The following is a 25,065-nucleotide window of genomic DNA, read 5'->3' as shown; positions in this document are numbered from 1 at the left end:
CTGCTGGAGCAATATTAAACTCATCGCTGGGAGCAGAAATCGGTAAGATGTATATGGTTTATAAAGTTTTACGTTTATACAGTATAGGATTTAGAATTTGCTATTTGTGCCACAAGTACAGAAAGTTGTACTGTTCTAATTTAACTAAAAGGTGAAAGAAATGTCAAACTTTTATATGTTTTAAAACTCATATGAGCAACCTCTCTATGGCAAATAACGGGAAATATTTACTTTCTTTGCTCCTGGTAGTTTGGAATTTGCAATATACCAGAAGTTCTAGTTTTTCCTGAAAACAAAAAAAAAAACATTTATCACTTAGATGGCATAGGTAGAAATAAACATTAAGTTAAGTTAATAGGGATATGGTTAAAATGTCAAAACTGCTCTAGCCTGTAAATTGAAAAGAATTCTGGATCTGAAGTGAATAAAACTCAAGATCAAATAGGCTGCCTCATGGAGACCTGACTAGCAATCACAGAGATCAGATTATAAAGCAACAGGTATCAGAAACATTCTACGTGTTACCTAATGTTTTTAATCAGAGCTGCATCTGCTTAGCCTACCATAATCCTGCTGCTTCAACCAAATGGAATACAGACAGACCTATAAAACGTACAGAAACAGAAGTGGTGAACAACAAAAATCTGACAGTGTCTAATAAACACTGTGTCAGTGTTTGCATAAACGTAAATTTTATCGTATTTTTTTAATCCTCAGCACCTCTGCTTCCTTCCTTACCCATATGTTTTACATATTCCAAATAGTATAAATCTATAGTACAGCAAAGATGATTAAAGTCACATACTCAATCTAGTTTCATCCAACTTGTATACTCTTTGCTTATGTCCTTAGGACTTGTAAAGGTTCTTAGGACATGTTTTCTGATGGAGGTGACTCATAGTTCTATTTTAACAAACCACATTTTTCCATACATTGTTAGTAACTGAAACTCTTTTGCAATAAAATCATATCTGCATAGGCAAACGCAGGAGGGATAACAGCTGCCCAGAATCCCCCCTTAGACCAGGGCTGGTGCAGTGTCTGGGGACAGGCACAAGTGGGGACACCAGAATATCTGCAGGCATCCTGCAGTTCACAGCATTGCCCCTTTCTTTACCTGCTACAGGTGACTTTGGATGTAGGAGCAGTGTGTGTATAGAGCATCGAGCAGCAGGGTGTGTACAGAGCATGGAGCAGCTCTGGAGAACTTAAGTGTCAAGTATGAGCACAGCCCTGTGCCCTGATGTGTGAATGCTTCACTTTCCCCTTCATTACCAATGTCTGCTGTCCTCATTTTTATCTGTATCCAAACTGCTCTTGATCGATTCGGTTGTTGGTCGGGCAGACCAAAAATTGCATTAGATGAAGTTGTACCATATTATTATATTGTACTAGCGGACCCGTGGTGTAGCATACGCCGCATAAGAGGGTAGCAGGCAGGAAGGGGGTATTGGGCACAGCGGCGGGGAGGGGGGTGGGCCCCCTCCCCCCTCCCTCACCTGGGTCCCCATCTGCGCTCACTCTCCAGCTTAAGCGGTGGGGAGGGGGGTCGGACCCCCCCTCCCTCACCTGGGTCCCCCCATCTGCGCTCCCCCTCAAGCTTAACTTCAGCAGTAGCTGCTGCTATTAGTAAGAGGCAGCGGGCGGGATGACTCGCCTCTTCTGCGTTCCAGCGTGCGTTCCACTATCGTCACTTCCTGCAATGCCGCCCACTGTATTGTAAGTGGGCGGCATTGCAGGAAGTGATGATAGTGAAACGCACGCTGGAACGTGGAAGAGGTGAGTCATCCCCGCCCGCTGCCTCTTACTAATAGCTGTGGCTGCTGCTGAAGTTAAGCTTGAGGGGGAGCGCCACTGTACCCAACACCCCCTCTTGCCTGCTGCCTCCTCCAGCTCGGTGCCCCCACCCACGGGGGGGGGGGGGGAGTCTAGGACCGACCCGGGGGCAGGGCGCTACTTCTTGCTTCAATGTTGAGGCACGTATCTCTTGCTCTCTCTCTCGCTCTCTCTCTCTCTGTGTATATACATATATTTATTTATTGTGCATGGCTGAGGGAGACCTTTCAGGAACCCACCTCCCCCATGAAAATCCAGGGTTTGCCGCTGGTCTGTAATATAGAAGTACAGTATTCAGATTTCTTTCCAATTATGTCTTTAAATGTAAATGTGTTGTCCTGAACTATGTCTCTAAGTTTAACAGTGATGTGATACACCCAAACCTTGAAACAGGGATGGACTGAAAGCTTTCTATAGCATTACTGTCCCATAGGGAAATAAATGGGGAAATTAATTAAAGAGGAATATAACCCTGCATTTCAACTTTGCTCTAAAATATTATTTACAGCATATTATATGCAAAAAGCATTTTTTTTTTACTAGACCAGCATTGGTAGGGTTAAACACAGAGGTTTAAAGTTCCGTGGAGAGATATGCAGAAGTTCAGATAGATACATTCTATTTAGTTGAATGTATCTATTGATAAATGTTACACACTCTTTGGCTGTCCTCCAAGCTCCTTCTCAGTGAGACAGAGTGAGTCACATTCAACACTTAGATACATTTATGTAAACAAAATGTATACATCTATTTCAGCTTCGGATGCGTCTGCAGAAATCTCCAGGAACTTTAAAGACCTGTGTAACCCTTCCAATGCTGGTCTAGTAAAAAAAAAATGCTGGTTGCATATAATATACTGTAAATAATGTTTTAGAGCAAAGTTGAAATGCAGGGTTATATTCCACTTTAAATTGCTGATACTTTAATGGTCTGTTCCCAAAATTTTAACTGGTTACCATAAGCCTAGTAGCCTGAGGTATTCCCTTACAATGCCCACATTGGAGACTTGTCAGCGCCACAAAGCCCTGATAATCTCTTAACAAAAGGACTTAAGCCTTGGCGCTGGACAGCTGCCATGGCACAGAGCTCAGCTCTTTTTCTTTTCTTTTTCTTGTTTCCCCTGCCCATCACTGGGCAATTGATGCACATGGGTGCATATAGGACTGGCACACATGCCTCAGCTCCCTTCAGACGGGTCTGCTTGTCGCAGGAGCCCAGGAGGGTGCAGACCATCGCAGCCCGATCAGGCCACCCACATGGTGAAGCCCCCAAGGCATGTCTCCCAGGCACTGCTTGCCGAGCAACAGGCCACCCACGGGAAGAAGACCCCGCAGCACCGCCGCTCATCGGAGGAGGAGAGCCATCCAGCAAGCTTCCCCGCAGCACTACCGCTATCAAGGAGAGAAGCCCCGGACTCCCGCTCCAGTCGGCGGAGGTAACAGGCCCAGCCCTATCAAAGAGTGCCACCCACGTGGCGAAGTCCAGATTTCGCTCGGCGGACCCCTGCGGGCTGCGTGCCCGTTCAACGCAGTGTGCAGGAGCCGCCGGCTGCATCTGGTTCCCAGCCTCCGCACACGCTGCCGGGGAGTCTGCTGTCGGCCTTCTACCAACGGAAACCACCGCTGCCCCCCGCCCTGGGTCTGCGCTCGGACCATAGCTCAGACCATCCCAGCAGCCGCCCCCACCGTCACATAGAACACTAAGGGAGCCACTACACTTGGGCTGGTAAGATCTCTCATCGCCTACGTGATGCCTGCACACGCTGGCTGCAACTGTTGATCTCTGCCCGTGCATGATCTGTGTGCTTGCTAGGGTCTGCTGCTACAGCTGCTGCTACTAGTGTGAGCTTGCCTGGGTCTGCTACTACTACTACTACTACTACTACTACTACTACTACTACTGCTGGCTAGGGTCTACTGCTGCTACTAGTGTGGGCTTGCCAGGGACTACTACTACTGCTACTGTTGCCTGTGTCGTCTTGGCCTCTATCCCCTTCCGACTCCTGCATTGTGCCTGAACTTGTTTTTAACGAGCTGAACTGTGCTTAAGAGCTGATCTATGCTGTACTGTATTGTCCTGTGCCCCTACTCTCCTTATCTGACCTGACTTGTGCTGCCGCATCCGCTGATCTGCTTTAATTGTACTGTATGGACCTGGACTGTCTCCGTGGCGGGCGACCCTGGGCAATGCCAGGCTCCTCCACCCGTCGTAGGCACCCCACTCCCGCCATCGGCCCCACCCCCCACACCACCGAACGCACCACGTACTCCGGGGAGCAACTTCTTCGGTGGGAACATCGCGGCCCACCACTCCGAGGCCAATCTCCTGCCAAACCTGGTCCAGAACTACATACAGCAAGTCCTGGTCTCCGCTCCCTGGCCCGGTGCAGGCTGGCGGCGAAGGGGCTGTCGAGCAGGGGCCTGCGTGAGACTCAAGAAGAGGGGCTTGAGGTCAGCCATCCCCTCGGTACTCCTGGCAAATGTCCGCTCTCTCCCTAACAAACTGGACGAACTACGTCTCCTCTGTGGCAGGTGGGAGCTCGGGAGGAACACCCCAGTACTCTGCTTCACGGAGACCTGGCTACACGAGAACATCCCGGAGAACGCCCTACACCTCCCAGGCTTCAGCCTCATACGGGGAGACCATGACCCTTCCCTCTCTCGGAAGAAAAGAGGTGGAGGCATCTGCTTCTAAGTCAGCTCTTCATGGTGCCCCACCCCACCGGTACTTCACAGGATGTGCTCCCCAGACCTAGAACTTCTACTCGTGAACTGCAGGCCAGCATACTCACCACGGGAGTTCTCCTCCTATGTCCTTGTCGGAGTGTACATTCCTCCTGATGCTGACGCCAGATCTGCCCTGAATACCCTCAGTGACACCATCTCGCAGTGGGAAATATCCCTCCCTGACTCACTATTTATAGTCATGGGGGACTTCAACAAGGCAAATCTTCGACAAGAGCTGCCACGCTACCATCAGCATGTTGCTTGCCCTACCAGAGGCCTGAACACCCTCGATCATTGCTACACGCCTCTGAAGAATGCCTACAAGGCTTTCCCGGGGGCGGCACTTGGCTCCTCCGACCATTGCCTTGTTCATCTCATCCCCACCTACAGGAGGCTCCTGGAATCGGCAAAACTGGTCGTGAAGTTCTCCAAGGTATGGTCAAGCTAGGCCAAGCTCCACCTTCAAGCCTGCTTTGATTGCACGGACTGGGAGTCCCTGGCAGCTCCAGACCTGGACGAGTGGGCGGACAACGTTACCTCATACATCAGCTTCTGTGAGGCCTCCTGCGTCCCAACCAAATCCTTCAAGGTCTACCCGAATAACAAACCATGGTTCTCGAACAAGCTACGGCTACTGCGGAAACGTAAGGAGGTGGCTCACAAGGCGGGAAACCAGGAGGAATTCAGGAAGGCGAGGAACGCTCTTAAGCAAGAGCTGAGAGTAGCAAAAAAGGAGTTTGCCGAGAGGATGAAGCAGAACCTGCGCTCGAACAACTCACGAGCTGTATGGCAAGGGCTTAAGGCTGCCACCAACTACAAGCCTCCACCGCAACATGCTACACCCAGCCCTGAATTAGCTGAAGAACTAAGCAAATTCTAGTACAGGTTCGAAAGGCAGGCTGAGCCTGGGGGGCACCCCCACCCTCTCCCCCCCCCCCCCCCCCCCCCCACCAACTCAAGGGAGGACTCACTCTCTCTGGAATTGGGGGAGGCAGACGTTCGGCACCTCCTGTCCACGCTAAATGCCAGGAAAGCCTCAGGACCCGACAGCGTGTCCCCAGCCTGCCTCAAAGCCTGTTCGGAGCAACTTGCCCCCATCCTCTCTGCCATCTTCAGCAGGTCACTGACAGAGGGCAGAGTCCCTGCATGCTTCAAGAGGTCTACCTTCATTCCTGTTCCTAAGAAGCAAGGCATCTCCGACCTCAACAACTACAGGCCTGTGGCCCTGACGTCCGTTATCATGAAGTCCCTAGAGAGAGTGGTCTTATCCACCCTCAAGCTATCCACCTTGCCCCTACTAGACCCACTCCAGTTCGCCTACAGGGCAAATAGGTCCACTGACGATGCTCTAAACCTCTGTGTGGAATACATCTACAACCATCTAGACAGGAGGGATGCGTATGCCAGAGTACTGATATTAGACTTCAGCTCGGCATTTAACACTATATGCCGATGCACCCTCCAGAATGTTCTGGCCACACTTGGGGTCCACCCCACCCTACGTCTATGGATCACTGACTTTCTCTCGAACAGATCCCAAGCTGTCAGGCTGGGGGACATCTACTCACGAGAAGTGATAACAAACACAGGGGCACCCCAGGGCTGCGTCCTGTCCCCGCTGCTCTTCTCCCTATACACGAATGATTGCAGATCCACGGTAGACTCTGTCAAAGTCATAAAATTTGCGGATGACACCACTGTCATCGGCCTCGTCACCAAGGACAACATCCAGGATTACCAGCAGCAGGTGGAAAGACTATGCGACTGGTGCAAGGAGAACAGCCTGGTGCTCAACACGGCCAAAACCGTCGAACTTATAATTGACTTTAGGAAGTCTGCCCCTACCCCACCTCCCATCTACATCGATGGCACCGAGGTGGCCAGAGTGCCCTGTGCTCGCCTGCTGGGCACCACCATCTCCAGCAATCTCAGTTGGAGAGTCAACATCACGGCAACCCAACGGAAACCCAGCAGAGACTCTTCTTCCTCCGCCAACTGCCGAAGTTCGGCATGGCGCAGGAAATTCTAACATGCTTTTACACTGCCACCATTGAATCGATCCTCTGCTCCGCCATCTTGATCTGGTATGTGGGAGCCACCGCCAGTGACAGGCACAAACTACAGAGGATCATCAGGTCGGCGGAGAGGATCATTGGGAGACCTCTGCCCCCACTTGACCACCTTTATAACACAAGACTGCGAACCAGGGCACTGAGGATTGCAAGTGACCTCTCCCACCTGGGCCACTGTTTTTTCACCCCACTTCCACTGGGTCGGAGACTCCGGGCCATCCACACCAAGTCCACCAGACACGAACTCCTTCTTCCCTATGGCCGTTAGCCTCCTGAACTCCCTTAACATTCTACCACCCTCTATCAGCGCCCTACCACTGCATAGGAGCGGTAGACTTCCAGCAGTGTTGTTTCTGAAAGATGAATACTGAGCTTTATGTATATCTGATGATGATTGTATATGGTGTACGTTTATATTTGTGTATGAGGTATTACTATCATTCTGTTTTTCCTGCCTTTCTGTCTATGTACCGCTCCATTGTGCCAAACCCAATTCCGGGCTTGACCCAGTCATGCTTGGCGAAATAAAATGATTCTGATTCTGATTGTATACACATACAAGGACTATCACTTGTAGGGGTTGGGATTCAATCCTCTGGCTGACAGGTCGAGTGCTGTACAGACATGTCACTAACCTAGAAGCTATCAATGCATCGGTTTCTATAAAGAGGGGAAGAAGGATGCCTTCCGACAGATAGGGTCAGTAGAAGTACAATGCACTCAGGTGTCGGTCGAGCATTGAACGTTGCTGAAGATCTGGTATCCTGTATCTTTAGACAACATTTGGGTGGAGTGGCTACTGTATACACGCTAGATTGACACCTGAGGCAGGCCTTAATGGCCACCTTGGCCAAGTTTAATCCACTATGTATACATAGCTTTAAGTTGTATTAGTTGTAGATTGTACAACCACTATCCGATTGTAGTCAGGGATGCAGCCCAGTAATAATCTTGATTTTGGAAGTGCAGTTCTATCTTGGCTGACTGGAAGATGTAGTGTTTGCAATACTATTTTTGAGGGGTTATTCCATAAAGAGTTTATTCATTTTTTTTTTTTAAACATTTTGTGGGAGGGTTCCCTTTCCTCAGGGCCTACCACCGGTGTCAGTTGAAAAGGGTCCCAGAGCTGTCCATATAAAAATGTCGCTGCCGTAGATTTCAATGTTATTTGCTGTGATCAGTGGCTTTAAGCGGTGAAAAGGACGCGCATTATTTTATATTGCTTATATCGGTTGCCTGTTATTTCATATCGACTATATAATGAAATTGTTTGCAGTTGCAATAATTGACCTGATTTCAATTAGGCTAAAGCTATATGTCCTTAATAATAGCAGTTATATTTTTACAACTACATTTTGGCCTCATTGGCCTCGATTCATAAAGCATTACCTCATGCGGTAATGCTGAAATCAGCAGACTTTACCGACCATTTAGCAAAATGTCAATTCATAAAGGCTGTTACCGCATGAAAAGCTGACATTACCGACCAGGGAGATAAATTACTGACTTGGCTGCAGTTACCGACAACACATGTCAGTAAATTGTCAGCAAATGTCAATTCATAAAGCCTTCAACAAGCGGTAAGCCTGGCGGTAGTTACCGACACCTCTAGTGAGGCGATAACAAGTTACCGACAGCTCTGACAGCTCTGATGAATGCAAAAGTGCAGAGAGCCGAAGTCTGTTTGAGTCATCAGTGGAGAGAGCCAGAGAGCCCTCTGTGTGAATCATTTGAGCAGGCAGGGAAAGACTGTGTGACTCATCTGTCTGAGTCATCAGTGGAAGAGCCAGAGAGAGCCGTCTGTGTGATTCATTTTTGCAGGGCAAAGAGAGAATCGAGACACTGCTCTACTCTACCGCTCAATGGGCTGCGGTAATTTGCCGACCTCCAAGGGCAGCTGGGGAAATCTTTATGAATTAGCACACAGACCGGGAAAATACCGAGTGCGGTATTTTCCCGACAAGATTTTTTTATCGCACTGCTGTTTATGAATCGAGGCCATTGTTTCATTTTATTCATGGCAACCACTATCCACAAAAAAAGTTATCTTGATCAAGCCAAATACCAGTTCTCTTTAACCGTTATATCTTTTCAATAACGCACCCGCAAAGATCATTGTGAACACCGGTTATATCTTTGTCATGAAATGCGGCTGCAATGATCATGGAAAATACCGGTTGTATCTTTCAAAAAGTGCGCCTACAATTCTCTCCTTGAATACCGTTTATATCTTTGACATAAAATGTGGCTACAGTGATCACGCCAAATACCTGTTCTATCTTTTTAAAATTATAGCTACAACAATCTCACTAAATGTATTCTATGCACACACATGGTAAGATTTTCTGTGCGATTTCCTGACCCGATAGTTTTTTTCACATGATTCTGCTCTCAATTCTCTTATCTTTATTTGTTTTTCTTATCTTTTTCCATTCACTGCTATGAGAAATCGAGCGCAGAAACGATCGGGAGCCGTATCGGACATGATGGATTTAATCAATTGGCTCCATCTATCGCACGGAAAATCGTACCGTGTGTATTAGGCATAAGGTTAGGCACCACCATGGGGGGTTAAGGTTAGGAGCCAAGGTGGGGTTAAAGTTAGAATTAAGGTTAGGTTTATATTCTAATAGCGGCTACATGCGGTGCCTTTTGTAAACGGAATCACACTCATTGGCTACAAACAGGCACCCTTTAATAAACTAAATTATGTTTTTCGCCTACTTCCAACACCCTTTATGAAGTAAAGTCCTGTTTATCCTCTACATCCGTTGCTGTTTTGTTATTATTATTGATCTATACCGCTTCCGCATATTCTGTGGCACTGTACAAAGTAAGACACACAACAAAATCACATTTATTGGCTACATCAAGGGCCCTTTTATGAAATAAATCACGTTTATTGTCTACATCCGGCTTCCTTTTATAAACGAAATCACATTTATCACCTACATCTGGTGCCCTTTTTTTTCCAGGTGCCTTTTTTACGTGTACGCCTATCAACAGTCTGTTTTGTGAATATTCACAGAGGTAGTTAATCAGGACAGCTGTACACTAATTACCCCACCTGTGAATGTGTGTGGTTTTCTACACGCACTGTTGGTGGGCTTTGACGATAGGGTTGTAGAACTAGCCAGTTCTCTCCGGTATCTCAAATCAAGGCAAATACATTGTATTCAAATGCTCTAATAATTAATCTTAACTATACTTTGCTTGTGAGGTGTTTAATGCAGTGTAGTAGAAAATGTATTCTCTTGTGCTAAGGACCATACAGACCATGTTTAACAAAACATACAGCAATAACAAGAATCAATAGGGAGAGAACCCTGCCCTTATGAGCTTACCATCCAACGGAATAGGGCAGAAACAATACATACAAACGATTGCTGTAAGTTGAATATGAACACTTGACATAATGGTTGGCAAACTGCTTTTCTATTGTTCAACAAATCAATGTTTTTAGATGAAGACAAAAACCAAAGCATGTTTTGCTTGGAACATTAATATTAATATGGGATTTCTGGCATCATTAGTGCGTTATAGTGTTTGTTGTCTGGCAAAGTTTTCACAGTTCTAGAAATGATGTGCCGATCAATTAATATCCTGTGTAAATATGTGCAATAAACAGAGGTTTTGCTGTGGCCAAGACACTTCTAATTGCCTATCCAGTTTACACTACTCAATATAATGGCACTCTGAAGGGCAGCTTAAACTGTAAATATGAAATAAGATAGTATTTAATGTGTTCTCCACAGAGGATAGGAAAACCTTGTAAAAGTAAATATCAATTCCTTGACCTATTTAGTGCTTTCGAAAAACGAACGAGATGGTGAAGCAATATGTGAAATCGCTTACACAGCTGCAATAAGTCCTTATCATGAAATTAGTTTCTGCAAAAAATAGCTTCGGGGTCTGGTCTCTGGGGGAATCCTCCTCAGTATCCATTGTGTGCCTAGTACAATCATGGACTGCGAATTCAGTGAGATTTACTCTCACTTTCACTTTATTATGATAGAAATGCAATTTGTGAGTGTGAGGGAAAATGTTGTGTTTGATTTAAAGATGCATGAAAATATGTATTGCTTTGCATTTCTATGAACAATGAAATGTCCCTAAAGGCAGGTAGCCACACCGCGACTTTAAGGGCCCTTTTACACTTAATGAGTTACTCTGTTATAACTGAAAGAAAACTGATTTTCAAAGTAATGCCCATGTTTTCCTATGGCACCTTTCACACTTAACGCGTTTTAACAGAAATCTTCTTCTCAATGCACTGCTATGGGAAAAAACGCGTACTAACGCATACTAATGCATACCAACTGATTAAGTGTAAATTGGGCCTTAGTGCAATATTTACCATGACTAAAATGTACGAATCAGCTGATTTCGGTGCGTGGCTCTCAGAGCCGAGCGCCGAAACTGGGCAGGGCATAGCAGCAATGCTATGCAGTGCAGGGCGCGTAGCGGTAATTCGGGGCTCTGGCGACAACTCGGAGGGGGAATAGTATTTAACGCCACCTCGGAGTTTAGCGGCAGCGGTGAGAGCCGACATTCGGAATTGTACCCCTAAAATGTATGTTTGTGTGACGAACAAACATTTCAGAGATTTTGCAATGTGAGTATATGTGTTTGTTTAAACTGATGTTTTGCCATATTTATGTAAATACTCTTATGTTTACCTTTATCCTTTATTGTAATTTGCATCTTTTTATTCAGTAAACCACTCTTGTTAAATTAAAAAAACCCTTATGTTTTGCAATGCATGGCTATTATGACCATGCTGGCAGATCTTTAAGATCCCAGGCAACTCCCGCGCAAAGTGCCGTGATAGTTTGGGCTCTTGCCTGTCATGTGCCGTCGCATGTTCCCACAATAGGAAGATGTATCATGGAATGCTCGTTCGTCGAGTCGTGTCGCCATGGGCTCCCTGTCCATCGTGCTCTTTGAAAAGACTTACTACTTTCATAGCAGAAAAGCAAGCTCACTCATCTGCTTTTGATCCCATCATCCTCTGCTCTTCCATTGCCACCTAATCACCTCTTAGCCTTCTTGATGAGTGAGGAGGTAGGAAGAGTGTAGTGGGGATCGCTGTTGAAGGGGAGGCACTTATAGCAAGTGACAGCCCAGCCAGTCACACTTAACCCTCACCAAAAAAACAGTACCTTAGTTTAAAAAAAAAAAAAAAGTTTGTGCAGGCTGATGACACATAAGCTTTTTTTTTTTTTAACCCTTTGATAGATTTGACAAGTTGCACTTTGACAATGGCTGTCAGTGAAAGGTACAGTTTTGCTGAGAGCCATCTCGTTCTGTGGCATTAAAAAGGTTAAAGGAAGGAAGTGGCAGAAAGAGGTTTGTAAAACATTTTGAGGCAGTGGTCAGTCTGACAATTCTGATTTGACTTGTGAATAATGTACAGCAAAAAAATGTGTGGCACCGACCCTCATTAGGACTACAATCTCTGTGGTGAATTTGAAGCAGCTGTGACATTTTTTTCTGCTGCTAAAGTCCACTCTTGGAAGATTTGTATTTGTAGAAATACTCATTTAGTGAAATTTAACATGCAGAATTTGCAGTTCAGCACACTTCTGGGTAGTGAACCTTCAACAATCAAATACTGTATGTTGGTGATAAGCTGGCTGTCTCGCAACCTCATTTCAGCCGCATTTCAATAAAGTATCTAAGTGTAAATGTGTGAATACAAATAGTTTAAACAGTTTGGAGGTATTTCAATTTTTATCAACTACTGTCATGCCAATGATCTGTATGCAAGCATGTAGCGCAGCTCTGCCAATGGGCTTGTACAACTCTGTGATATAAACAAAGGGGATGAGGGGCTTGAAGAATACCCTGGTGAGAGACAGTCTGGCAGGCTTCTAATTTTCCATTTAATGCAGCAGTGATCTACTATCTGTACATAATGTAAAGTATATATACAGTTTAAATATTGGACTACACAAACCATCTGCTCTGTACCAAACAAAATAAATAATGGATAGCTTTATACTATAACAAGGCTTAAATACCCTTTTTTATCATAGTGGTAGCAGTAGGGTATTGTACCGTGTTAGCCATCAGTAAAAGCAAGAAGTTTTAAATCAGGATGATTGCCAATAAATGGTATCATCCGGATTTAAAACTTCTTGCTTTTATCATAGTGGGGCAGTTATTTAACCCATGTGTAGGTCTTTTAAAAGTAGTCTTACAATTTGCTAGTGGGTTGTCCTCACAAGCAGTCTGAAGGATGTTTTCTCCTTCCCTCCTCCAGTCATTCTCCTGTGAGGAAGAAAGCATTCCCTTATCTACTTAAGTCCACCTTTGTCAGCATTCCTGGGCAGGTCACAGGGGGTGAAAGGAAGCTGAGGCTGATTATCTAAAGATGGTGGAATAAGATAAAGCCACAGGGGTCTTCATCTGTCCTGTTTATTTAAAAAGCTATAGAAGCAGTAGTTGAAAATCATAACAAAGTGGTGTAAAACAAGTTTGGTTTCACAACTGCAGCATCTAATAAAAACTTTAGAGCTCTTTTCCACTGGGAAACAGGATCACTAGCACAATTGCGCTGCATTGCGATCTTGCAACCCACAATTTACAGTAGCTTGCGTTGTGAATCAGCCAGAAATGGAGCGTGATTGCCGAGAATCGTGCAGACTGGCGATTCTGGAAAAATGAGCATTGCGATTTTCATGTAAATCGTGGTGCAATTGTAATCAACAAATTGACTGCGATCCACTTTTTTAAGCAGATTACAACTTATGTAAAAGGGCCCACATGTCGTAATAGGCTTAAGGCTGGACCTACTTTTTCAGTTGTGGGAGTGGAGTTGCACTTGAAGCCAGGAAACACAAACTGATGTTTAAACAAAAAAAGTAATTATTTTGTATGTTACAAGAACCTTCTTTAACCTGTCATTGTAGCCTATAAACAATTACAGCAGATTTCCATTCTAGAATTCTCAGTATCTTAAAGCACCTCATTTCTGGCTAGCATAAGGCATCTGCATCAAAGTGACAGTTGTGTTATGGGCCTGTCATTAAATCTTGGCAGCACTTACTTTTCTGTGTTGGCATATCAGCAGTTAAAGATGTTATCACTTACACTGTGTAAAGCTTTTACGGTAGCAATTTTTAGGAATGTTTTCATCCTAAAATTCTTTGCTAGGCTACCAATCATCCCATCACTTCTTCCAAGGATTTTTTCCTTATCTTTTATTTGACACAAATAAGTCCCTCGAGCACAAGAGCTGAGATAGATGTAGTTGGCTGGTCGGGTTTCACAGAACACATTTAGGTTCATGACTAGCATTTCTGTTCTTTAAATGATCACACGTCACACCTGGTTCAGTTTGTACCAAGACTTATTCTGTTCTTAAGCTGCCAGTTCTAGTTAGACGACCTGGATAGACAGCCTTCTTCACTAGTCTCTCCCTTGAGGTTTCAAGTTGTGTGGGCCAATTATTAGTGTTTTGTGCTGCTACACAGAAAGCACAAGGGTAATTGGCTGGTAGGTAATTACAGCAAAAGTACAAAGTTTTCAGGAAAGAAACAGAAGAAATTGGTAATCTGTCTAAAGGTACAATGTTTCTAGGAATATGCTTACAAGCTTGAGGCATTTAAGTACGGCAGTTCCTTCTTGAAACAGAACTTATGTGTTATTTCCATGACAAGCTTAAGAAATAAACAATTCCTTATCATTTAATGACAGCGAGGCAAAAAATAATTCCTTTTTCCCCTTGTGGCTGACTGTATCCAGAAAAACAAATGGTAAGCACGTATCCATTTTTCATAGAGCTATTTAAAACCCCAGTTTAGGCACTGCTCTTGGTATGAACTCCGTGTCAGAGCTTGCTTACAGAGGGTCAAAGACGAATAATACTAAAGTTCTGATCCTTACTCAGGGCTTTCCCTAACCATTCAAGTGTATGGCTTGAAAGGAGAGACTCCAGGCTCCTCCTCCTGGGGAAACACAATTAGAAAGAAGATTAAAAGCCCCCACCCCTCCCTCTGAGCTTCAGTATTCTTGTGTTTCCGGCCAGTCTGGGACACAGTTAGCAGGCAAGCCAGTAAGGCAGGATAGCGGGCTAGACAGGTTTTGTTTTGATGGACTACTCTCCTTTCCTGGCCTGTGATCAGGCTTTGGGAGAGGATTCCTGGCCTGTGTTAGTGGGCTATCTCTGATTTTTCTGGCAGTCGTGTTTGCATTATGGAGAAACACTCACATTTGCTATGCAGCACGGCGCTTGTTTCCGCTTGGCAGACCGCTGGATCCGGCGCTGGGAGGTCTGAGGCTAGCAGAAGCAGTGTACAGCCGGACGCCAGTAAAGCCGGAGTGGTGTGGACGTACGCGCGCGGTGACGTCATTTTTAAGCGCAGGAGGCGGAACCACCCAGAAGTCCCAGATCCATATATGGGAGACGCTGCGGATTCTGGTGGGGAAGTACGTGGGTATAAAGAGGTACTTCCGGCGGCCCGCCCCGCACAATGGAGGAGTCGCATGCGGGAGCAGAGGCTGCAGCAGCCGTGGGCGCTCCATCTGGCAGCTCGGCAGCGGTAATGTATATGGCTGCGCTTGATGGGAGGCAATGTTATATGCATATGGTGGGGATGTGTGCTATGTAGGCCCGTTGCTTAGCTAGCATCCTTCTGTCTTTTGTTTTATCCTAAAGGCCAAATCGGATAGCAAAGGGGAAAGATCTAGGAGTAAGAGATGCCCAAATTGCCAAACAAAGCTGGAATCTAGCTGGCCAAAGAGCTTATGCCTGAAATGCTCGGATAAAATAATGGCCTCAGAATCAATAACATTAGTGAAGGAGTTTATTGAAGCCATGAGGCAGGAAATAAGAGGGGAACTGAGAACCCTTAAAGAAAATCAGGCACAGGCAGTTCAACAGAATGAAGGACAGCTACCTGTGGAAACTGCAGGAACTTCTAATATAAATGCTTTAATTCCCACACCTCCAATTAACTTAGAGGAGGAGGAGGAGGAGGAAGAAGAGGGGGAGGAGGAGGAGCAGGAGGCAGTTTCAGTGGAAGATTCAGAAGAGCACTCAGGGGAAGAATCTGAAACTGAGAGTATAAAATATAAAACGCCAAGGTTCCTGTTTGCTCCAGAGGAGACACAGGAGCTGTTGAAAGCAGTGTATACCACTGAAGATATCAATGAGGAAACATTGCAGACTACAAAGCAGGATAAAGTGTATGGGGGACTTATCCAGCAGCAAAGCAGGGCGTTCCCAGTACATCAATCCTTGAAAGACATAATCGCAACGCAGTGGAGGGAACCAGAACGTAGGTTATTTATACCCAAGTCGGCAAAAAGGAAGTTCCTGTTTAAGGAGGAAGAGCAAAACAAATGGGTCAAATGTCCCAAATTGGACGCCTCTTTAGCGAAATATTCTAAGCAGTCTGACTTGTCCTTTGAGGATGCAGGCATGCTAAAAGATCCAATGGATAAAAAAATTGAACTCTTAATAAGGAAAGCATGGGAAGCAGCAGCATTTGGTTTAAAGCAAATTTATCTGCCACATGTATTTCCAGAAACCTTAAAATTTGGCTGGAAAACTTAATGGAAAAAATAATTAAGGGGGAGCCATTACAGTCTTATTCAGCCTCAATTCCGGTGGTTCTAAAGGCTATTGCTTTCCTTGCAGACGCAACGGCAGAATCCATTAGGATTACGGCAAGAACGACTGCGTTACTAAATTCAGCCAGGCGAGCTGTCTGGCTGAAGGCATGGGAGGGAGACATTACCTCAAAAAACAGGCTATGTGCACTTCCTTTTGAAGGGGGCCTGCTTTTCGGCTCAGAACTGGAAAATGTGTTAAAAAGGTCAGCTGAGAGGGGAAAGCAATTTCCAAATAAAAAAAAAGGAAATCGTTTTTTCCAAAAAACTTCCAGCAGAAAAAAGATAAGAAAGAGCAAAGTAAAAATACGCCCTTTCAGAGAAAGTGGTTTCCCAAGGGAAGAGGAAGAGGGGGTTTCGTCCTTGGGAGATCAGAGGACTCCAAAGGTGCCAAATGACTTGGAAGTGGGAGGGAGATTGAAATACTATCTGGCGCAGTGGGAGAAATTAAACCCAGACATTTTTGTTCTCAATATTATAAAGGAAGGCTACCGCCTCGAATTTTCGGTTCTGCCGCCAGACAGGTTTTTTCTCAATCCTCTCTCAAGAGATCTAGAGAAAGCAATAGGAATGAGAGCAATGATCTCATTCCTATTGTCCATGAAGGTGATAAAGGAGGTCCCGTTAAAAGAAAGAAACAGGGGTTTTTACTTCCATATTTTTTTGATAAAAAAGCCGACAGGCAAATTTCGTTTCATTCTAAATCTAAAGAAATTAGATCCATATTTGAAGTACAAGAGGTTCCGAATGGAGAGTATCTATTCGGCCCGACAAATACTAAACAGGGGGGACTATTTTATAAATCTAGATTTACAGGATGCTTACCTCCATGTTCCAATCTGGGAGAAGCATCAAAAATATTTGAGGTTCGCAATAAAGGAGGGATCTCAAAAAAGGCATTTTCAGTTCGTGGCTCTGCCGTTTGGGATAGCTTCGGCACCACGAATATTCACAAAGATAATATCAGAGGTAATGGCACCCTTGCGTCTACAGGGAATTGCAGTAATACCTTACCTAGACGATTTACTAATCCATGCACAGTCAAGGGAAGTTCTGGAGGAACACAAAGTGGTGATCCAGACTTTCTCTCGTTTGGGATGGATAATAAATGATCAAAAATCGGTCTTAATACCGAGTCAGGAGATAAGGTTTCTGGGGTTCCAAATAAATTCAACCCAAAGAAAGATTTACCTGCCGCAGGAAAAAATAGACAGGTTAAAAGAAGCAGCGGCACAGATAACAGAAAAAAGGAAGGTGTCAATACGTCAGATTATGAGATTAGTGGGGTTCATGACGGCAGCCATCCCGTCAGTAACATGGGCTCAACTGCACAGCAGGAAACTGCAAAATTTTCTACTAACGGTATGGGACAAAATACAACAGTCCCTAGACTCGGAGGTCTCAGTCACAGAGGAGGTGACCAGCTCGTTGCAGTGGTGGAGGCAGGACAGCAACTTGCGACAGGGCAGGTTCTGGTCACAACAAACAATAGTGACCATCACAACAGACGCGAGCAGCACAGGCTGGGGGGCGATATGCAACTCGCAGCATATTCAAGGATTATGGAACAAGGAGCAACAAATAGAGTCGTCCAATGCAAGGGAAATGAGAGCAGTATATATGGCACTGAAGGGTTTCCAAAAGCAGATTCAGTGCAAGGAGGTGCTGATACTGTCAGACAATGTCACCACGGTGTCTTATATAAACAAGCAGGGAGGCACCAGAGTTCAAAATCTGTTAGAAATAAGCATGGAAATGCTAGAATGGGCAGAGTCCAGAGTGACGTCAATAACAGCCACTCATCTAAAGGGCAGTTTAAACACAGGCAGACTACCTAAGCCGGAATATGATAGAGCAGGCGGAGTGGTCACTAAATCAGGAACTGTTCGAACAGATACAGGGAAGGTGGTCAGTGGCAGAAATAGATCTCTTCGCAACTCCAAAGAACAACAAGCTGAACAAATTTATGTCTCTGTACAGGAACAGTCAAGCTGTAGGCATAGACGCGTTGTCTCAACCTTGGCCATACCAGACAGTTTATGCTTTTCTCCAATCCAGTTGATAGCAAGGACAATAAAGAAATGGGAGCAGGAGAGAACGAATCTCATTCTAGTAGCTCCTTGGTGGCCCAAACGAGCATGGTTTACCCAGCTGTGGGTGAGATCAGAGGGTCAATTTTTCAGGTTGCCAGTGAGGAAAGAGATGTTACTTCAAGGTCCCATCTGTCATCCAAAACCGGAGATGTTCAATTACACAGCATGGTATCTGAGGAGCAAGTTTTAAGATCAAAGGGGCTGTCCGAGAAGGTAGTACAAACATTACTAAAATGCAGGAAGCCAGTGACACAGAGCATTTATAGTAAGATGTGGAAGGCATACCTAGCCTGGTGCAAAAGGAAAAATAAATTCACGAACTCCACCTCAGACATTTTAGATTTTTTCCAGGAAGGGGTAGACATGGGCTTATCAGTGAGTACGCTAAGAGTTCAGTGCAGGTCCCTTTCGTTTTTTCTGGATAGGCAGTTAGCCGGTGTAAGGCTAGTAAAGGATTTTTTTAAGGCTGTCGAAAGATCGAGACCAATAAAGGTAAAGGTGGCACCTCAATGGGACCTGCCACTTGTACTACAGGCCTTGATGGAAGAACCATATGAACCCATAGAGGAGATTAGTATGGAAAGATTGACACTCAAAGCACTATTTCTTACAGCTATAACGACAGCAAAGAGAGTAGGAGATCTACAAGCCCTGTCCATTAAGGAGCCTTTTCTAAGGGTTTTTCCAGATAAAATAATCTTGACCCCAGACCCGAACTTTCTGCCAAAAGTGGTATCGGAATACCATAGGACGCAACAGGTAGTGTTACATTCTTTCTGCCATAACCCAGCCAACGAAAAGGAAAAGAAATACAGTTGCTTGGACGTCAGAAGGACAATTCTTCAGTATTTAGGAAGGACAAAAGAATTTAGGAAGTCAAGTCATTTGTTTGTGACATATAGGGGCCCAAATAAGGGGGCTCAAGCGTTGAAATCGACGCTAGCAAGATGGATAAGAAAAGTTATAACTGACGCATACCTGAGTAAGGGGAGAAGGGCGCCGCCAAGAGTCACGGCGCATTCTTCGAGGTCAATAGCTACTTCATGGGCAGAGAAAGCAGGAGCATCACTGCATCAGATTTGCCAGGCAGCAACATGGAAAGCCCCGACAACGTTTATGAAGCATTACAGAATAAACGTGCTGTCGGGACAAGATATGGCTTTTGGGCGTAAGGTGTTACAGGCAGCAGTCCCTCCCTGATGTAAGTGTGAGATTACTTGCTCATCTCTCCTTTCAAGCCATACACTTGAATAGTTAGGGAAAGTTTAGTTTAGACTTACCGGTAATAGTATTTCTAACCATTCTAGTGTATGGCGTACATCATCCCTCCCTATCTTGGGAATATCTTCCTTCATTCTAACACACATTGGTGTGGGTTGAGGAGTAGGTCAGCAGCAGAGGCACTCGTGGTATCTTGGTGGCCGGATTCTTGTTGACATACTGAAGCTCAGAGGGAGGGGTGGGGGCTTTTAATCTTCTTGCTAATTGTGTTTCCCCAGGAGGAGGAGCCTGGAGTCTCTCCTTTCAAGCCATACACTAGAATGGTTAGAAATACTATTACCGGTAAGTCTAAACTAAACTTTCTCCCGCCCCATAAACATGTCTAAGTCCCACGCTGTCCTGCCGCTGACTGCGCATGCACGTGAGGTCTGCGCATGCGCAGTAGACCCCGACTGGCCTCGACTGAGCCTGGTAATGGAGTCTGGGGTCAGTAAAAGCCAGAGGCGCTCTGACTTTTACTGACCCACAATTGTGTTCTCCTTGTTTTATTGCCTGATGAAGCGGGATATTGGCCCGTGAAACGCGTTGCATCATATTTGGAGATTTGTTTTAAAATAAATACAGTTGTACAATTAATGGCTGAATTTAGCCTGGTAATTTGTATACTTGAGGGAGGTGAATCCAACAATTTCCCTCCTTTTAGACGGATTTTAACTTGTTTTATCCTGTGTTGGCGCCTCTATTTTTCTTGTTTATTCATATACTTAGTCCACCCTTGGTGGAGGGGTGTATCCCCATTTTTCTCCTGTCTATAGAGAGCGACTTTTTATACCTGAGTGGGGTCAGGTGAAAATTCTCCCCACCTGCTGTTTCAGTGGTCCCTGTGTGGTGAGCCTTACTTGTGAGTATAATCTCAATTCCATAAAATGTCCAGATTTTTTTTAACATACTACACCAGATTGGGCTCTCGGTTTTTTCTTTGTTTTCCAAGTATCTTTTGCATAGATAACTGAGGTTTTTTAACTCCTCCTGTACTGGAAAACCGTGTGAGACTTTTTTTTTCTTTGCTACAAATGTTCTATTTCTTAGCTGTACTACACATACAATTCATTATCTCATGAGGTTTATTTTTGCCTCAAGTTTGCTTTACCCTCTTTAGCGGTAATCCTGAGTCATGCTTTGAGTAATCCCATGCCTGAGTCAGTTACAGTATATTCAGGAGCTTGCAGACCTCTCTGTGGTATGGTTTTTTTTGTTTTTTAGGGTCTAAACGTTTGTGAAAAAAAACATGGCTTTTAGACCAGAAATCTGGGAATGATCATAACACCAGGGAGGTTAAGTGACCAAGAGAGATCTCCCACAATGCATCACTGTTGAATATGCAGATCATCTCTTTATTCTCCTAAAAAGCCAGGCACACATCCAGAACTACTATCATATTTGAAAAACCATAGCAGGCTGAAGACTGAGCTACACTGAAGTAAATATTTAATAACGTGACATTTGTGAGTAGTTTGTGTAGCACTGATAGTTGTCATTTTTTCAGTAAAAGTTGAGCTTTCTGTTACCCATGGCCAGCACTGTTCATTAGCAGCTGTGAGTACTTTACCTACAGAATGGAATGCCAGAGAAAAAAAAAGATTGTTGGGTGAATTTCCTGAGCATACCAGCTAAAGAACTGCCTTTTATGAAAGGAAAATTGTCCAGGTGTGGAGTGTGTCATTTGAGAGTTCATATCCACGTACATCCGCAGCTTTGTGGGATTTTTTTTTTGTGCACTTAATAAGGGAAAGCTAATTAAGCTGATTTATATGCACATCAAAAGCAACATAATTGCAGCATTGGCAAATGCATGTGTGACACTAAATCAAAAACACCTTCATTCTTTTATTTAGATTAACGAAGCGGCAATTAACAGTAAAAGCTGATTTCATAGCAAAATAATTTCATTTTAAAATGTGCATAGCAGAGTTGGGAATTGTCTAGGTTCTTGGCTTTAACCTCACTGGAGATTTTGCTTCGCTTCCTGTGAATCAGTGACAGCAGCTAAAGGTGTCCACTAATTATGCAAACTTGATTGTATCCTCTTACCACTTTTATGAGAGACTACTTAAAATATCTGTTCCCAGTATATTCACCCAGTCAACTGTTCTAATGCATAGATTTAGTAAGACTGTATCATTAGTGGGCACTTTTAACAAACACAGACAGTCATTTTTGCTGGTTTTTTTTTAGATGTTTACGTTTTGGTTTGCGTTAACAATCTGGCTGCACTTTTGCAATAACTTATGACCTTGTATTATTGTCCATTCCAGAACAAGGCTTTCCAAAGTACTACATGCCAAATTCTGACTCTACCATTTGAATGTCTCAACAGAAATCGAGACTTAACAGACAAGGCAACATTTTTCCAGTCTTCAACTGTGCAATTTTGGGGAGCTTGTGCAAATTGTAGCCTCTTTTTCCTATTTGTAGTGGAGAGTGGTACCCGGTGGGGTCTTCTGCTGTTGTAGCCCATCCGCCTCAAGGTTATGCATGTTGTGGCTTCACAAATGCTTTGCTGCATACCTCAGTTGTAACGAGTTACTTCAGTTAATATTGTTCTATCCGCTTGAATCAGTCGGCCTATTCTCCTCTGACCTCTAAAATCAAAAAGGCACAGGACTGCCGCATACTGGATGTGTGTCCCTTTTCACACCATTCTTTGTAAACCCTAGAAATGGTTGTGCATGAAAATCCCAGTAACTGAGCAGATTGTGAAATACTCAGACCGGCCCGTCTGGCACCAACAATCATGCCACGATCCAAATTGCTTAAATCACCTTTCTTTCCCATTCTGACATTCAGTTTGGAGTTCAGGAGATTGTCTTGACCAGGACCACACCCCTAAATGCATTGAAGCAACTGCCATGTGATTGTTTGATTAGATAATTGTATTAATGAGAAATTGAACAGGTGTTCCTAATAATCTTTTAGGTGAGTGTACATGGCGTATGTAGCACCTGTGCTCAGTATAGTGCCTGTGATCATCTGTGTGATTCCTTACAGTGCTCAATTATACAGGGCCATTAGCAGGGTGCAGCCACAATGCGAGTGACAATACGATGAGTTGCCATATTACTTATAAAGACTACAAACTTGCCACAGCTCAACCCTTCTATTATGTTTTATAAAAGTTTATTATTCACTTTACAGACTCTGCCTGACTAAATGTTTACCTCCAATACCTTTTTGTGAATTTTTTATTTAGCACAAAAAAAGCTGTAATCTCCATTAGGCGTATGTGTAAAATGTCTAGTCATTGTAGATGTCTAAAAACATTGTTTTATAATGTAGAAATGTTCTTACAACCTACTGCTATGCTTCCTGGTAGTTATGCCAACGCAGGAGCCCTTACGGAAAAAAAGGGCACCAGCATCCATTATAAAAGCAGTGATTTTCAGCAATGCGGAGAAATTTGAATACGCGGAGGCCCCCGATAAAATTGTGGGCGCCGAGGCATGGCAATAGGCCAATTGCGCATATCTGCATATGCATAATTTGTTGCAATTTAAATAATGACTTGCCTCACAAATTATAGCTTGACAGTGGCCCCTCCGAGTGCCCACATGGGAGTAGGTTACAGTTAGGAGGGGGGTTAAATTTTAGGCACCGGGGGGTATTAAGTGTTAGGCACCACCTCGGGGTTTAGGTATAGGTAGAGGGAGGTCTTAGGGCTAGGCATCAGTAGAGGGGAGGACTTAGCGTTATTCATCGGTAGTGGGAGGTCTTAAGGTGGCCACTAACTGTCCAATTTCTAGCGAAAAATCATTCGAGCGATAGAAATACTGATCGGACAAAAAATCGTTCACTACACCAACAACTAACCAATCTTTGCTTCCTATCTATCATGACCACCAAGAAAATCCAAATTTTCGTTTGACGAAAATTCATTCGGGCGACATTTTTTTCACTCGTTCATAATCGATTGTGTCCACCAATGGAGATTATTTACAACCAATCCGATCAGAATTTCTGATCGCTCGAACGATTTTTCGCTAGAAATTGGACCGTTAGTGGCCAGCTTTAGGGTTACATATCGGTAGAGCGAGGACTTGGGGTTTGGCATCGGTAGAGCGAGGTCTTATGGTTGCGCATCAGTAGAGCGAGGTCTTAGGCAGGGCTGTGGAGTCGGAGTTGGAGTTGGGGCAATTTTGGGCACCCAGAGTCGTGGTTTCGTAAACTGAGGAGTTGGAGTCAGATGATTTTTGTACAAAATCCACAGCCCTGTTAAGTATTGGACTAAGGAGTCTGAGTCTGAGTCGAAGCCATTTTGGGGAGTCGGAGTCATGGTTTCATAAACCAAGGAGTCGGAGTTGGAAGATTTTTGTACCAACTCCACAGCCCTGGTCTCAGGGTTAGGCATTGGTAGAGCAAGGTGCTAGAGTTGGACATCGGTAGAGCGAGGTCTTAGGGTTACGCATTGGTAGAGCGAGGTCTTAGCGTTAGGCATCAGTAGAGGGAGGTCTTAGCGTTAGGCATCAGAGGACGGTCTTAGCATTAGGCATCAGAGGACGGTCTTAGCGTTAGGCATCGGTAGAGGGAGGTCTTAGGGTTAGGCATCGGTAGAGGGAAGTCTCAGGGGTAGGCATCGGTAGAGGGAGATCTTAGGGGTAGGCATCGGTAGAGGGAGGTCTTAGGGGTAGGCATCGGTAGAGGGAGATTGTAGGGTTAGGCATCGGTAGAGGGAGGGATCTGTGTGAGAGTAGGATTAGGTTAATTCCCCATGCTCTTTTTTTTTTTTTTTTTTTTTTTTTTTTTTTTTTTTACATGGATGAGTCTAGCCAATGTAGACATCTAACACATTGTTTTATGATGTACTAATTCTCTTACATCCTACTGCTCTGCCTCCCGGTAGTTTTGCCAGCATAAAAATGCCACACAGCAAGAGGTAGGAAACACCAGACATTTTTCCAATTAGTGTTGTGTCTAGCTTTAATAAAGAAATTTCTACTACCTACATAGGCAACTTGTCCATGGTATATACAGTGCATCTTCCATATATTTTCCACAGACATACATGCCAATCACGAGAAATTGATGTTTTCTGGATGAACCTTTGTAAAAATTATTTTAAATCAAATCACCTACAGTAACTTAAGGTTTAAGAAGTTATCAGTTCACTTAAATTGCCCATTCTCTCTTAAGAGATTATTATTATTTGGTATTTAAATAGCACTGACATCTTCTGCAGTGCTGTACAAAGTCTTGTCTTGTCACTTAACTGTCTCTCAGAAAGGCTCACAATCTAATTCCTACCATAATTATATGTCTCTATTGTGTAGTCGTGTATGTATCGTAGTCTAGGGCCAATTTAGGTGGAAGCCAATTAACCACTTGAGGACCTAGGGCTTTACCCCCCTTAAAGAAAACCTGTACTGAAAATAAGTCAAAATAGGCATACACAAGTCATACTTACCTTCCATGTAGTCTACTCCTCAGTGTCTTTCTCCATTCCTG

The 25,065-nt window shown here is 44.3% G+C and overlaps 1 protein-coding gene across 3 annotated transcripts in view; it reads left to right on the top strand.

The window, feature by feature from the left end:
• The window catches only part of ST6GAL2 (ST6 beta-galactoside alpha-2,6-sialyltransferase 2), a 174,703-nt gene that overhangs the window by 97,776 nt on the left and 51,862 nt on the right, over window positions 1-25,065 (top strand). For all 3 annotated transcript variants that reach the window (XM_068268274.1, XM_068268276.1, XM_068268275.1), the window contains exon 4: window positions 7-42. In XM_068268274.1, coding sequence (XP_068124375.1) covers window positions 7-42 — 36 coding nt within the window. The remainder of the gene's footprint in view (window positions 1-6; window positions 43-25,065) is intronic.

This window comes from Hyperolius riggenbachi, chromosome 2 (assembly GCF_040937935.1).
Source record: "Hyperolius riggenbachi isolate aHypRig1 chromosome 2, aHypRig1.pri, whole genome shotgun sequence".
Classification (NCBI taxonomy): Eukaryota; Metazoa; Chordata; class Amphibia; order Anura; family Hyperoliidae; genus Hyperolius; species Hyperolius riggenbachi.
The sequence above is the reverse complement of the archived record's forward strand: the minus strand, read 5'-3'. Positions and strand labels throughout refer to the sequence as shown.